The sequence below is a fragment of the Triticum urartu genome, chromosome 4A (genome assembly GCF_056163025.1).
Source record: "Triticum urartu cultivar PI428250 chromosome 4A, HENAU_Tu73, whole genome shotgun sequence".
Classification (NCBI taxonomy): Eukaryota; Viridiplantae; Streptophyta; class Magnoliopsida; order Poales; family Poaceae; genus Triticum; species Triticum urartu.
In genome coordinates this window covers 15498799-15515162 of record NC_141876.1, presented here as the reverse complement: position 1 = coordinate 15515162, position 16364 = coordinate 15498799, and the positions used below count along the sequence as shown (strand labels likewise).

At 44.9% G+C, this 16364-nt stretch overlaps 1 protein-coding gene and 1 pseudogene across 1 annotated transcript; both read left to right on the top strand.

Annotated features, from left to right (window-relative positions):
- Positions 1–5700, top strand: part of LOC147974467 (uncharacterized) — a 32145-nt pseudogene extending 26445 nt beyond the window's left edge.
- Positions 5701–11885: 6185 nt separating this feature from the next.
- On the top strand, positions 11886–15829 carry LOC125554514 (protein FAR1-RELATED SEQUENCE 5-like). Its single transcript, XM_087519480.1, has 6 exons — positions 11886–12761; positions 13117–14694; positions 14865–14999; positions 15165–15272; positions 15436–15477; positions 15609–15829. Exons 1-6 carry the CDS (start codon positions 11927–11929, stop codon positions 15827–15829), a joined length of 2919 nt encoding a protein of 972 aa, XP_087375606.1. The 5' UTR covers positions 11886–11926.
- Positions 15830–16364: the final 535 nt, after the last annotated feature.

Below are 16364 nucleotides of genomic sequence, written 5' to 3'. Positions count from 1 at the left end.
TCATCCACGCTCCTGTCCCATGAGTCGAGTCAAAAGTAGTGATGTGTAGTTCTAAAACATTGATTGGCTCATGTTGTAATTAAACTTTAATGAATTGTATGTCTCTTTGGTTTGGACAGTCGTTCAACTTAGATGTAATCGATGCTATTTATTAGTAGGACCATGAATCGTGCTATTAATGTCTTGCTTTTCTCTTCTGATCCTTTTGTTGCATACTTATATATTGCTTATGTATTGTCTGTTGTTTGGCTTGTGCATAGGGATGCTGTCGTATGTCGTGTACAAGGGTAAGGTTCCCAGAGTCTACGACGACTGGGAGGAGTGTCGAAGACAGGTTCACCGTTTCAGCGGTAACAGTTACAAAGGGTACACCACTAGGGCGGAGGCGGAATCTAGATACGCCCGCTATCTAGCGGGAGAGAGGAGGGAGCGTTGGAGGAACCGGATGAAGACCAATTTCATCGCGATGATGCTCATCGTGACGACCGCAGCTCTCTTCTATGTGATGGTAGTTTAGATGATCGATATCGACTTGTAATGTGAAGACAAACTCGATACTCGCGGTCTCGAGACTTGTAATATTTTATCTTTGTTCGGTCTTTTGAATTCGGAGACTAATATGATGAATTGTATTCGGAGACTAATCTTCTATTGTATTCGATGAATCTGCTATTGCTGTGTTTTGCTGTCTATATTATGTCCAATAATATATTTTGTAACCTGTGCAAAAATCAGAAAAGTAAAAAAACCTAATATTCATACTAATGGCGCATCACATCAAGGTGCGCCATTAGTATGCCAAAGGATACTAATGGCGCATCACTACAGAGTGCGCCATTAGTATGCCAAAGTATACTGATGGTGCATCACCCCACAATGCGCCATTAGTATGCCAAAGCACATGGTTAAATATGCCCCCCTGGGAGGCATACTAATGGCGCATGGTGTTCTATACTAATGGCGCACTATATGGTGCGCCATTAGTATACCAGATACTAATGGCGCACCAATGGTGTGCCATTAGTAAAAAATACTAGTGGCGTGATACTAATGTCGCACCAGTAGTGCGCCATTGGTAGGCAAAACTGGTGCGCCATTAGTAGGCCTTTTCCTAGTAGTGCAGAACACATGTCAACGCCAAGGTCACGCGGTGACCACGCGGCGGGCATGCGAGTTTACACGCTTTGGAGTTGGGGCCCTGGGCCACATCCAAACCTCGACATATCGCCACCAAACCATGTATTTATGATTGAATAGATACTTATGTACCTAGAAATGATTTTTAAAAAAAATAAAGAGCAAACTATGAGACAGCTGCAGTTCAAATTTGACCCGCTTCCTACTGAATCGGCGGGAATTTGTCTTTTTCACCAGAGGTGGATCAAGGCTTTTGACACCCAAACATTTGGTCAATTGTGAATCATATATGGCCTACTATTTTAGAAAAATGATTTGGTCCAATTTTGCAACAAATATATGGTAGGTCCTTCACAAAAAGAACTCAATTCGGGCACTCGGAAAATAAAAATGAATTTTCCGTGCAAAGAAAATGAAAACTCCCTTAGGCAACATTGTTTGGAATTCCAAGATGCACCCTTGTGAACAATATGAGATCATTTGAACAAAATTTCATAGGGCTTTAAAAAAACTCATTTTGAGCATTGAAAACTGAAAGTGGTTTTTTCTGAAAAACTTATCTTTGATTTCGACCAATTTAGATGGTCATAAAGTCTCCAAATTGTTTGCTACGTTCTGATTGGTCCATGGCATATCACACGGATCATGGATCATACACCGTCGGATGCTCGAGGATCCAACGGCAGTCATCAGCCCTTCCACACCAACCCTAGTTCTGTCCTCGTGGTCATTTTGCATCCACCTCGCCTCCTTTTTCCCCACGTCCATTCCAGATCGAGAGAGAGCTCGTCTCCTCCAGCTCCCTCCAGATCGAGAGAGAGATCGCCGCCGCCACCTCCCTCCAGCGAAGCTCGCCGCCGTCCATGGCCTTCCCACGCCCTCCTGCTCCGCCCGCTCCTCCTCCCTCCACGCCTCCCGCGCACCGTTCCTGATTTCCCAAACCAGACTGCCTCGCCGGTTCATTCCTTCCTCCCCTCCCACGCACCCGCCTCGGCACCGCCACCCAACTCGCCGTCGACCTTACGCATCGCTGCCGGCCTCTGCTCCCTCCCCTCCCACACGCCCGACGCCCCATCCTCTCCACCTCCCCTTCTCCCCCAACCCCCAGTAGCAGCCAGGCCCAAGAACACATGCGGCGGCCAGATCCCAGATCCAGCACACCGGCCTGTGCCTCGCCGGAGGCGCACACGCGGAGTGAGAAGGGTTGCCCGCATGCACACGCCATGGACCTCCGTCACGGGACGCCGACGCGTCTCGTCTGCCCGGCCGCGTCACCAGACGGCTGCCTGCCTGCTCCCTGCCGATGCCATCCCATGCTCGGGATGCCGTGCCTACCATGCCCCGAGGACGCTCCTCCGGGTACTCTCTCGCCCATCTTCGATTTGCTCTTCTTCCCCTCCCTCCTCCCCTCCCCTCCATCACGTGATTTTATTTTCCGTCCTCTCGCAGGTGCGCGCATCGGACACCCCCGGCGCCCAATCCTAGCCGCAGCGCACACCATCCTTGTTGCTCATGGACGAACCGAACACGATTGGCTGCCAGAACCAGCTCCCTCACTCGCTCCATGGTTCCCGCATAGGTGGTGGTTCCTCTCCTCTCCTCTCTCACCCTCACGCTCTCTGTGCTTGAGGTTTGAAGCTCTAGTACGCTTAGAGTGACTGGTTTCATTAATCTCTTAATCGACAAGTTAACTGGACTATTTTGCTATATTTCCATCATCCTGAAATCTAAAAAGTGGTCGCGCACTTTTTAGTCGAACCGAGCGGCCGGCTCTCACAGCGCATGCATGTGGTAATTTATTTGTCTGCTAGTGCATGTAGGCGTGGCATTAAACCTAAATACTAGAAAGTGCGCACACGCTATCTAACGCTTGCGAGCGGCCGCACGCTGGCCACACGATTTTTGCCCGAACCGCCGCACGCTTTGTCTGCTGAGGTTGCCGCTATCCACCCACGTCTTCATCCCCACCTCAGTTCGCTGCCACGCCATGGAGGTGGTCGCTCGCCGCCCTTGACGCCCGCGCCCTCTACTCCCCTCCCATCGTCCTCCCCCTCTCCCTCCCCTAGCCCCCGCCTCGCCGCCCACATGCTCACCGCCTCCCCCGCCTTTGCAGCCACCATCCCCAAGCAACACTTCCTGACCCCCATCTCGGACCCCATCTGGGCCGCGGCGCCTGGGATGGCGCCGCGATGGTACGAGGAGCTAGGCTTGGATCTGCTCCCTGGCCGAATTTGCACCATGGCCCATCCAGCTGGGTAATTTGATTGCAATCTTCTTGCTTGGGAGGTTATCTCGTTCCCAGGGGAACAACGTTTGAGCAGCCGTCGCCGGATTTGGTCTTGTTCCTTTACAACAACAGGATCATGTACCCGACCGTCACCAGGATCCTCATTGGAGCGCCCCATTTGTGCCTAGATCCGATCCTCCCTCACCTTTATTTCTCTGATCTATATGTCTGCCTGAGGGCATTTGATGGCATTAGAGTTTGTCTAATCCGGTGGTGGAACTGCTCCTTCCGAACGCGCCTCCGAATGGGGTTCATCATCGTTGCCCTGACGTCTTCTTCCCCCCGCGTCTTCAATATGTTGATTGAAGTATTCTGTAGACGGCAGTTAAGAAAAGAAGCATAGTTCGAGCAAGTAGTATAGCATAAAGAAGGTCAGATTACTTTGACTTTCCTGGGTCGACCAATCTGCGAGGGATTCCGGCGTAGTGTGCCCAGCCTGGCATTTTTGTGATTATTTTTGCTACGATTTGAATTGGAATAGAAGGAAAGAAGTGCATAAGAGTATTGAGAGGATAGTTTCCATGCTTTTGCTCAACCCTCAAAATGCATCTGTGTGGTTTCTCTGTTTTCTCTTAAGTTGCATGCATATAATTAACCAGTTGGCTAGTTTGTTGTAACAGTTGCACATGCACACAAATATAGTTGGATCGCACATATACATATCTTAGTTGGCTAGCCAATTTATGAAGTTGCACACTAAGGGCTAACCGGTTGCACGATCGATGATATTTAGATGGATATACTGTGTAAACCATGTTGAAACAGTGTGTGTGGTTTTTTGGTTGCACACTCATGTGTGCCCTATTGCCAAGGGTATGTGTCAATAGTTTGCAGATCTAAGCAATTCATATCCTAGTTGGCTTTGCCACACTTAATTATGCAGTTGCACAGGGAGGGCTATCTAGTTGCACGGTTGACGGCTAGTTTAGTTTTGGCTCCAGTTAATCATCTCCGGGCAGTGTGTATGCTGAATTTTTTGGTTGCACACTAATGTGTGTCCAGTTGGCCATACAGTGCATCAAGTTGCACAAATTTTTGTTTGGTAGGTGTGCTTTAAGAAATCAACATGAGTTGCTTACCTCATGGCACTCTTTGATATCAATTGTTTTTGCTCATTTTTTTCTTTTATATATTTGGTTGTTGCAACTAATTTGTTCAATCACTTTTTGTTCATAGAAAAAAAATGGTTGTACAAGGAGATGCTACAAGGAGTCATGTTTGTTTTTTCATTGTTTTTCAGTTATCCTTCTAGCAGTTTTGTTTTGCAATTATAATAACTATTTGTTGGGTTTTCCGACCATGTTTTGTGTTTTGTTTGTTTTATGCAGGGGTCTACAAACCGTTCTTCTCGGCGGAACTCCAAACAGCCCGCCGAGCGGCAGTCGCGCTGTGCTGATATCTATGGGGAGGCAAAGGATGATGAGGTAAGTATCGAGCAAGCAGTGTGGGTGCATTTCCCTTTTTTGCATACACACACAAGTAATTTTTTCCATGCATCCTTTTAGGTTGCTGTCCGATTCCGCATTGTGAAATGGTGGAAATGGAAGGCGACCTCGTAGGTGGGAGTTGTATATGGAGCTGGCACATCATGTGCAGCAGGTGTTGAGGTAACATGAAATGGTATTAGGCATTTTTATTTTCTTTTTTTCTACACAAAGTAACCTCGGATATGTTTTTTTTACCCAGTTGCACAAGAACCAGCTAGGTGTTGGCATCATGAACTTTATAGTTGCACAAGAATCAATTAAGAGTTGGTATCCTTAACTTTTCAAATATTTGCACAACAATAGCATACGAGTTGGCATCCTCAACTTCCATAGTTGCACCAGAACCATTTGGGAGTTGGCAGTCTCAACTTTTTCAATAGTCCCACAACAATATCATATGAATTGGCATCCTCAACTTTCATAGTTGCACCAGAACCAATTGGGAGTTGGCGGTCTCATCATTTTAAATAGTCCCACAACAATATCACATGAGTTATCCTCAACTATTTTAGTTGCATAAGAACAAATCAGGAATTGACATCCCCAATTTTTTTAAATAGTTGCACAACAGTGCCACCTGAGTTGGCATCTTCAACTTTTATATGAGTTGAACATGCCAACTACTGAAATTCAATCCCCACAAGTAGATGGATCTGGGGGTGTTGTCAGATGCACTTGTGTTGGTTAAGTTGCGCAGATACGCCCCAGATCTGGTTCATTTTCTCTAAGGCTTCATTTTTGCATCATGTGCAGGTTTTACAGGTTATGGAGGTGGAGGAGCTGTTGTAGCTTTGTGCACACAATTCTCAGCTACGAAGTCACATATACAATTGTGTGGAAAGATCAAAGGAAAAAACGCCTGCAAACCATATTCAGTAGTTGGCCAGTTTGTACTAAATAGTTGCACACATACAAAACAGGGATTGGTTCAGTGTTTTTCTCACAAATTGTGTTTTAATCTTGTCCAGGTTTATTTTGGTCAAGGAGTTGATGTAGATTCTGCACATAATTTGATGCTATACTTCTTATACGGTGCTATTGGAAGTACAAAGAAGATTTAGATGATATTGTCTTTAGTTGCACACATCCAGGCAAAAGTTGGCTTGGATTCATGTTTAGTTGCATAAATATATGTTTTTTCATAGGAACTACATCATGTCTATTTTTGCATCTGCAACTACTCCCTTTTGTTTATTTGCACGCATCCAGGCAATAGTTGGCTTGGATCCATGTTTAGTTGCACAGGAAAGTGTTTTATTATACAGAGATCAGATTCAATTGTATTTTGTTGCTTCATGTTCCTTCTTCCTCCTACTATGAAGAAGATTTGTGCTAGATCCAGAGGGAAAGTGAAAAGGCCAGAGGGAAGTTACCCAATGGTGCTGCCTTGTATGGCTCTGAACTCCCTCTTCTTAGAACTGAAGCTTTTTCACCTAGTTGTGCTCTGCCATGGCAGCTCTATAGGGTTTGGATCCAGGCCTGGGATCCCCTTCTTTCGTGGAGAAGAAGGGTGACCCAAGGAGGGAGGAAGTGTGGGTGAGGTGTGCGTGGGAGGTGTGGGGAGGTTGTGGTTGGGAGCTTGATAGCGATGGGGAAGATTTTCTATTGGTTGGGAGTGTGGGACACGGGCCGGAAGGAACTTTTCTTCTTGGGGTCAAGGGGGGACAGAAAGTTACCTTTTTGGCTAGCCGCTCCATCACGCTAGCGGGCAGTTGGCCGCCCACTAGACGCCTCCGGCATTAAATACGTTCACACTGCTCCTTTAGTTTAAGAAAGACAGATCCATCTGCATTTATTTCGGGTTTTAAAAATTCAAAAAGCTATATCTTTCAAACCGCGCGTCGGAATTCAAATCCGTTTTCACCATTGAAATCCTCGCGACGAGATCTTTGAAACTAGATCCCGCATGGGTATATTTTGACGAATTTTTTTCGATGCCAACTTTGGAGCTATATAGTGCAACTCTATTACTGCATTGTGCAACTTTATTACTACATCGTGCAACTTTTTTCCAAAACTAATGTTTGGAGCTGCGCCTTCGTATGAGGTTACAACCTAGCAACCACGACAACTTTGATGTGCGACTAGTCTATTGCCTCGACGAAAGTCGATGTGCAATCTCCTCTTGTAATGTAGTCTAGTCGCACACACATTGATGTTTAGTTGGCTTGTAATGTAGTCTAGTTGCACATACATTGATATTTAGTTGGCTTGTAATGTAGTCTAGTTGCACACACATTAATGTTTAGTTGGCGGGAATACTAATTGCACAAGCATATGCTTAGTTGGCTTGTAATTTAGTCTAGTTGCACACACACTGATGTTTAGTTGGCAGGACACTAGTTGCACACACATATGCTCAGTTGGCGTGGCAATCTAGTCTAGTTGCACACACATTGATGTTTAGTTGGCAGGACTTTTTTGGCACACACATATGCTCAGTTGGCGCGGCAATCTAGTCTAGTTGCACACACATTGATGTTTAGTTGGCAGGACTTTTTTGGCACACACATATGCTCAGTTGGCGCGGCAATCTAGTCTAGTTGCACACACATTGATGTTTAGTTGGCAGGAAGACTAGTTCGTCGAAACATCCCCATGCGGGATATAGTTTTGAAGAGCACGTCGCGAGGATTCCAGCGGTGAAAACGGATCTTAATTCCGACGCGCGGTTTGGAAGATATAGCTTTTTAAAAATTTGAAAACCGAAACAAATGCATATGTGATCTGTTTTTTCCAACTGATTGTGACCGGTGTGAATGTATTAAATGCTAAAAGATACATGCGCTAGCGGACAAAAATTACACACATGCATGTCTATGCAGAGCAGACGCTAGCGGATAAAAAATTTCTATTTTAGGCCGGCCGCTCGCGCATGCCAGCGAGCAGCCGGCCGCTACGTAGACTCGTCCCATCATACACCTTTGATTTATTTAGTGACTGCAGACTGGGAAAATGCACTTATATTGTAATCTTTGGCTTTTCTAAGACTGAACTTGAAGACTGCTTCTGGGTAGTAATTTTACTTGGTAGATGCTCCAGGCCAAAAACACACACATTATGTACTAAATGTGGTCGCGTAAGCTTGTGCTTAGAAATCAAATCTTTTTGCTGCAAACATTTTACAATGGTACGAGCATAAATCTCTGGTGGACCAAGCCTTTTTTGCTCCAAACATTTTACATACCAATGCTTGGTGGTAGCCATTGTCCAAAAATAAACGAATTGTTCAGACTTCAGGCTTATTAGGGGGTGTGTTCTTCTGATTTGCGATTCTGATAGGACTTCTGCTCGTACCATTGGTCAATTCTATCCAACGGAATTGATGATACAGAGCATTAAACACTTAGGAAAAGTACTTCGATGTGTGAAAAATTTGCTTTTACAAGAATTAATTCGTTTTGTCTCTAATTGATGCTGACGACAAAAGCTATGTTCTGTCTTTGATTCATGCTGATGACATCTTCATTCATTTCATCCAGTGAGCAAACATGGCACCATCCATGAGTCTTGCAGTGAAAGGTCTGCTCCCCTTTGCATATGGCGGAGGGCTGCAGGCGCTAGGAGTCGGATCCGCTCTTCCCCATGTCCGAGTGCGTGCAGAACTCCGCTGACAGGTTCGACTCCTTCTCTTCATCTCTTTTTGTGATCTGCTGCCTGCCAGTACAAATTCCGCGTGTGGTTTCGACTGCTTGTCTCGCGGGATTCGCCGCCGCATTGTGGAGAATTCCGTGCGGGTTCTGAGCATGTGGTGCCAGTTCCGAAGCTCGGGTACCTCTCGGCGTGATTGTTTCTGCCTGGATTGGCATTTGCGACCAATAGGCTAGGTCTTTTTTATTGCTGAAATCCCAACATATGATGGATGTCTTTGATGAGAAATTACTGGCAGGTTTCTGTAGCTTATCTATTGAGTTAGATACACCTGCAACTGTTTATTGCTGTCAAATTAGGCTTTGGGGCATGCCTTCTGTTTGATAGTATATAGCTTACCTTATGACAGAATGCGAAATAGCTTTGCTAATGTGGTACAAGCTAGCCATCAGCATGTATCTCCATGTTTACAGAGGTTCAGTAATGTTCTCTAGTATTTTTTTAGGATTTCTCTTGATAAGTACTTCTTTCTCCATAATTCCATGCGCTTGTTGCATATGCTGCAATTACTGTGTATCACACTGATCTAAAGAAATTAATAATAAACTAATAGTTACAGTTTTCTAGTTTTTCTAAAAAAACATGATATTTTAAGTATGGCCTCTTAAAATATAATATCTGAATTTCCATGGATGGCCTGTTCCAGTTAGCATGAGAGCAGCTGGTAATCCTACACTTAGCATGGATGGTCTGTTCCACTTAGCTTGTGCATCAGTACCCAGTATATAGTCTCTACTTTTGTTTGTACAGAGCTCACTACTTAGTTCTCCTCGGCTTGAACAAGCACAAGATTCATCGGCAGCACTGAACAAAATTCAGCTTAAACTAGCACAGTAGTCAGTACATAGTATCTGCAGTATCTACATTTTGTCAGTACTGTTAAATTTTGTTTATAGTGCTAAACTTGCACGGTACAGTCTCTGCCTTTTGTTTATACCATTAGATTTTGTTTATAAATCCAGTTTGTACTGATAAACTTGCACATTCTCTGTCTTTTGCTTATACTGTTAAATTTTATAAATCCATTTTATAGTGCTTACCTCTTTGTCACATTGGGTTTGGTAGCAGTTGCTAATCAGTTTACAACATGGATGATGACTGTTGCAAACATCAACTGCAGCTAACAGAGGACTGGGGGGAAGCACTCATCTCCGTGCTCAAGCGTGTGCATGCTCAAGTGTATGAGGGGACTGTGTGTTCTGGAAGATGGAAGAGGAAGAAAACTTAGTTTTGTTGAACTAAATTTTTTGTATTCTGTTTTGTTGTACGTATCATTTGATAGTTTTGTATAGGAACAAGTGATACTATTTTGTAGGGCTTTATGGCCTGTGATGTAAACATATTTAGTGCTGAAATATGAAATTATTTGCAAAATTTGTTGAAACGGAGGATCATATGTATGAATATGTGAATGGGCTGAAAAGAGTATTGGACCAACTCCAGGATTGAATTATTATTTGAATGTATAAAAAGGCTGAATATAAACCAGAAATGAGCTGCACAAAATTGTACATATATTCTTAGAAGGACGCGTCTAGTGGGCGGCCGGCCGCCCTGGGATCTCTAGCCAGCGGCCACCCGAAAAAGGAAACCACCTGGTCCCCCCTCGAGCGAAAGAGGAAACAGTCCCCCGCTCGCCCACGTGGTCCACCTGGTCCCCGCCCGTCGGAGCGAAAAAGGCAACTGCCCCGCCCGCCAGCTGGCCGCGGGATCACGTGCACCCTCCTCGCCAAACCATGCCCCGCGGGATCACGTGCACCCTCCTCGCCAAACTGCGCCCTGGCTATCTTCTTCTTCCTCACGAAAGAAGGAGGATCTGCCCAGGTTGCAGAATCCACGCCATCGCTCGCCCCCACGCCTCAGCCCCACCGACGCTGCCTTCTTCTTCTTCTGCACGCCAGAAACAGATCCAAACGCAATCGCCCCCAGCCCTTCTTCCTCCTCCTACACAGCCGCCATGGGAGCCCCAAAGTAGAAGGAGCTGCTTCAAGATCTAAAGGGCAGGGTGGTCAGAGCCATACCAGGCAGTAAGATCGAGCAGGTAAGCCCCCTCTCCACTTCACTTCCCCCTTCTCCATGGATCCATGGAGAATCTGCTTCAAAAAAGAGGTGAATCTGGCACATCACACCAGATGTTAAACATGCTGGATGTGTTAAACATGCCAAAAACTACCACCTGGATGTGTTAAAACAAGCCAACTAAAAACGAGTTCTCTGGCCAATTAAAACATGATTAAAGCCAACTTCTAGTTATTGTTTGCAAAATGAACAAAAAATTGACTGCCCAATGCTTTGTTGAACATGTGCAACGAAAAATTCATAAATGTGCAACTGAACATGCATCCCAGCCAACTGAACATGTATCCTGGCCAACTAAACATGTATCCTGCCAACTAAACATATATTTGGCAATACATGTTTCTGAGTGAACACTTTGGAAAAAATGTAGTATATGTGGAAATAAAAAACACGTTTTCTGGCCAACTAAACATGCATGTTGGCCAAAAACTGATGACCAACTAAGACATATATTCTAGGCAACTAAGACATCTATTCTAGCCAACTGAATGCATTAACTGTCCAACTGAACATGCATGTTGGCCACAAACTGAAAAAAATGCAACCTGGCCAGCTGAGACATCTATTCTAGCCAACTAAAAGCATTGAATGTCCAACTGAATATGTATGCTGGCCAAGTGGAAATCCTGGAAATTGAGACGTCTATTCTAGCAAAAACCAGAAATCTGTAGTGCAACAGGAAAAACATAGGAACTTTTGTCCATGGCTAATGAAGCCACAAACCATATTAACATATTCACACACGTAATCTTGTCCCACGCATACATTCTGGTCCCACACCTATTGCAAACCATATTAATATGTTTAAATATACCAGATCTAGAACCATATTAATTATAATCTGTCCTCCAATTCTTCTTTCTTCTTTCACCTGGATTTTCCTTCTCAAATGTAGCATCCAATTATGTGCAGAAAAATCTGAAAAGAGCTCCTTGCGAAACAGAAACCTATAGATCATTGCAACAAAACAAAAAGGGAAAAGGTAAGAAAAACTCTGTAGCAAAAAGAAGTCATGCTCTTGCCAGTTATTTACTGCAAACTGTGCAACTAACACAACAACTCTGTGCAAACAAAAAAATTCATAATTGTTATAATAAAAGATTATGCTATGGTCATGTTGCTTTTAGGTTGTTTGAAACACAGTTTTTCTGTGGTTACCAACTGATGACATCAATTTCTTCTTTTTTTATATGTGCAGGGAGTGTGTGGCAGCATCCAAAAACAAAGGGAAAAAATTCTTGATCTCAATGAGTTGCCTCCAGATCTGAATGAGCTTCCTCATGATATGGATCAGCAGCAACCCAGCATACAACAAGGAAACTGGACAGAAAATGGTCGATCTGTTTACTACACGCAGGCAAGTCGTGATGGTAACCCTACGGGCCATGACAATGTGGCAGGCCAGTCATCAGCCCATGGTGCCCCTGTAGTGGTGTCTTTGCAGTCAGAGAGCCATACTCTTGATGACACAGGAACCGAGGCAAATGTTCCTGGTCCAACCAGGACTGGGCTAGGAGCTCGGGCTGTTGACGGAGCTGTGCAAGTAGAAGAAGGAGAGGATGAGGCTGGTTCTCAACCTATGGAACCCTATGTTGGCATGAGGTTTGACAGCCTTCAAATTGCTAAGGATCACTACAACAGTTACGCACTACGGATGGGTTTCTCTATCAAGATGAACACATCTAGACGGACACACCGCACCAATGAATTGATAAAACAACAGTTTTGCTGCAACAAGTTCAAGAAGCCCAAAGCTGATGATGGAGGAGCTGAGGCTCCTCCTTACCTGGACCCTATTCCAGATCCAACATCTGTTAACAGTGATGAGGAGATGGAAGAAGAACCTCCAATATTTGCTGAAGAGGAGGCTGGTACTAGTAAGAAGAAGAAGAAGAAGAAGAAGAAGCGCAAACGCGAGACAATAAAGCAGACTGAATGCAAGGCGAAAATGTTGGTGAAGCTGATAGATGGGCGATGGGAGGTGACGCACTTTGTTCGTGACCACAATCATCCGCTCGTGAACAAACCTTCATTGTCCAAATACTTGAGATCCCACCAAGGCATCTCACCTGATGAAAAGGAGTTTCTGCGCATCTTGTATAACTGCAACTTGACTACAGGTGTGGTGTTTTTCTATATCCCTTGAAGAATTAAGTTTCCCTCTAGTCAGTCCAGTGTGCAACTGTTATGGTACTACTGTGCAACTGAAATGGCTTAACTATGCAACTGCTGTCCAACTTCCCATGCTTTTTATATTTCACTTTTGGTGCTTCTTGTGCAACTAGATTGTCTTTACTGTGCAAATACACAATGTCCTGTATGCAAAAACTGCAAAGTGTTTTTAAAAAGGTGCAGCTAGGTGTCCATTTCCTGTGATTATCTTCTGTGCCAACACGTGTCCTATTACTGTGCAGCTGGATGTGCGCATTTGTGCAACTAAAAAAAGGATATACTGTTTGTTTTTGTATTATGCAGGACGAATGATGCATGTAATGGCAGAGTTCTATGGATCTGAGATGATGGTGCCGTTCGGACCAAAGGCAATAACAAATCTTTGTACAAGTTTCTGTAGAGATGACACAAAGGAGGGTGATCTGATTGAGACAATTGCGCACTTCAAGGATATACAAAAAACCGATCCAGACTTCTTCTATAAGGTGAAATATGATGAAGAGGACAGAGTTGTCAACATATTTTGGGTAGACGGCTTAGCTCGAAAAGCTTATGCGGAGGCGTACCACGATTTCATATCGTTTGACACCACCTACATGACCAACTTGTACAATATGCCGTTCGCGCCCTTCATAGGAATAAACCGACATGGCCAATCTTTCATGCTGGGTTGCGCGTTTGTGAGGCAGGAGTTGGCATCGAGCTTTGGTTGGGTCTTTGGAGCATTCCTAGAGGCTATGGATGGCAAACCTCCTGACAACTTCATCACCAATCAGGATGGTGCAATGAGGCAGTCAATACAGAGCATCTTCCCAACCACCGTGCACCGTTGTTGTCGATGGCACATCATGAAAAAGGCTCAGGAAAAGGTTGGTTGGTTGCTGTGCCGGAATCCAGGACTCTCTGATGATTTCAACAAGTGTGTTGACTTCAGCTTCACTATACACGAGTTTGAGCAGAATTGGGCTAGGTTAATGATGAAGTATGAGGCTATGGCACACACGCACTTTGAGAAGTTGTACGAATACAGGTCAACTTGGGTGCCGTGCTACTTCAAACACAGGTTCTTTCCCTTCCTCCAGTCTACACAGCATAGTGAGGGGTTCAACGCCGTCCTCAAAAGATATGTGAACCCACACAACTCAATGCTGAACTTCGTCAAGCAATATGAAAAAATACAGAACCACATCCTTGCCAAGGAAGGCTGCAATGATTACAGGACACAACACCTTGAGATTGAGTTGTGGTCCAACTTCCCAATAGAGAAGCAAGCTTACAATACCTATTCTAGAGACCTTTACCGCAAGTTTAGAGAAGAGTTTGAGCTGATTGGACGTTATAATGCATTCCAAGTTGGTGCTGATGCATTTGAGCTCAGACCGAACCAGGAATTTGTTGCGAAATATGGTTCTCGAAACTACTTGGTGCAGGCAAGGGTGGAGGAGGGTTCCTATTTGTGTGAGTGTTGTAAAATGGACAAGGACGGCATCCTCTGTTGCCACATCCTCAAGGTGTTCACCCATGTTGGCGTTGATGTCATACCGGAAAGGTACCTGCTAAGACGGTGGACACCTACTGCTGTACCTAGTGCGCCAGGGACTGGTTATGAGCAACCGGATGAAATGCCTCCTCAATCAAAGAAGCAGATAAGGGAGAGGAACATGATATACGATTTTCGGAAACTAGCAAAGTTTGCGAGTGGTTCTGATCCAGCACAAGCTATTGTATACAAGCATATGCGTGTAGCACGTACCGAGATCGGCCACCTGAACAAGTCCAAGAAAAAGAAAAAACCGACTGCTGCAACGGGGCCATCAGATGATGGCAACCCTCGAGGACCTCCTCCACCTCCAGGCAGCAATCAGGGGGCTCATCATCCAGGTAATTACCTGCCCCAACTCCTGATCTAACTAGGTGTGTAACTTCAGTTGCACACATCATTATGCCCAGTTGCACACACCATGGTAGCCACTTGGACAGAACATACTGCCTAGTTGCGCACGCTGTGTTAGTTCAAGCATCAAGATAACACAGCTAACTTATTTTTCCAGTTATGCATATATGTGATGTCAACCCTCAAGGACCTCCTCCCCCTCCTGGCTGTACACGGCATCCTCCGCCACCTCCTCCCCCGCATGCTCCTCCCAATGGCCCTATAGGCAGCACTCAGGGGGCTCGTCGTCTAGGTAATTACCTGGCCCCAACTCCCCATCAAACTAGGTCTGTAACTCCAATTGCACACATCATGGTGCTCAGTTGCACCGAACAGGCTACCTAGTTGCGCATGCTGTGTTAGTTCGAGCATCAAAAAGATAAACACAACTGACTTGTTTATCCTGTTCTGCCTATAGGTGATGCCAACCCTCAAAGACCTCCTCCCCCGCCAGGCCCAACTAGTAGTGCCCTTTGTGCTACTCCCAATGGACCTATAGGCAGGACTCAGGGGGCTCATAACCCAGGTTAGTACCTTCACCGACTCCAAAACAAAAACTAGGGTGAGTGACTTTAGTTGCACATATCATAGTGCCCAGTTGAACAGAGACATGCTTCCTAGTTGCGTGCGCTGTGTTAGTTTGAGGATCAAGCTAAAAATCTAACTTGTTTTTCATGTTCTGCCCATAGGCGACTACAATCCAAGTACCATGACAGGCTGTGCTACTGCAGGTGTTTTTTTCAACTTAACTTGCACACAGCAACCAGTTAGTTGCACAAAATGTACTGTGTGGTTGCACAGAACATCAGTGCTGGTTGCACAATAACAAAAATACTAAACTTTTTATATGATTATTACACAGGTGATCGTGACGGTCCTACTGCCCCGTTGGAGGCTGCATCCCTTGCACAAGCTTCTGATGATTTTGTGCCCAGGGATCCTCCAAGGTCTACTACAAAGGGTAGGGCAAAGAGTCGACGGTACAAATCGGCGCTGGAGCTACACCCAAAGAAGAAAAACAAATGCAGCCAGTGCCAATCTACAGAGCACACTGCTAGTGTGTGTCCACAGAGGCTCCTGTGATTCTGTTTCCTCATTTGTAACTTTGGAACAAAAAAGGAAAATAATGATGTCTTTTTTAGCAATGTTGGGACCAAGTGGACACATTCAGCATCTATGATTCCTCTTTATCTAATTTATGCTTCTTGAATTAGTTCATGCACTGTGTAAAAAAAGTTGCTATTTGTGCCTTTGTTGGCAACTGGTTAAATATTTAGTTGTTGAACAATTGTATATCCAGTGCTCCTAATGTATCAACAAAAGTGATGATATTGAGTTGCAAACGCAATTACTAGCAGTGTTCAACTACAAAATCTACTTAATAAAATTGTACAAACCAGCAACTTCCTCCATGGAGCAGAAAAAAAATAGTACTGACCTACTCCTTGTCGTATCTCAGCAACATCCTCCATGGGGCGGTGTTGTGCACGCTGGTGACCCAATCATACGTCAGCTTGTTCCTGATGTTGAGTACTTCCTTGGGGTCGTAGTTGGGCAGTTGGCTACCATTCCACTCGGTGGCGTTAAGCAGTGCGAACAACCCACACTCATTACTGCA

Excerpts from the sequence above, each read along its gene's own strand:
- LOC125554514 (XM_087519480.1), top strand. The coding sequence starts at position 11,927 with ATGGATCAGCAGCAACCCAGCATACAACAAGGAAACTGGACAGAAAAT. Across the intron at positions 12,762-13,116 it reads TAACTGCAACTTGACTACAG|GACGAATGATGCATGTAATG; the intron begins GTGTGGTGTTTT and ends TGTATTATGCAG. Across the intron at positions 15,000-15,164 it reads TCAGGGGGCTCGTCGTCTAG|GTGATGCCAACCCTCAAAGA; the intron begins GTAATTACCTGG and ends TTCTGCCTATAG.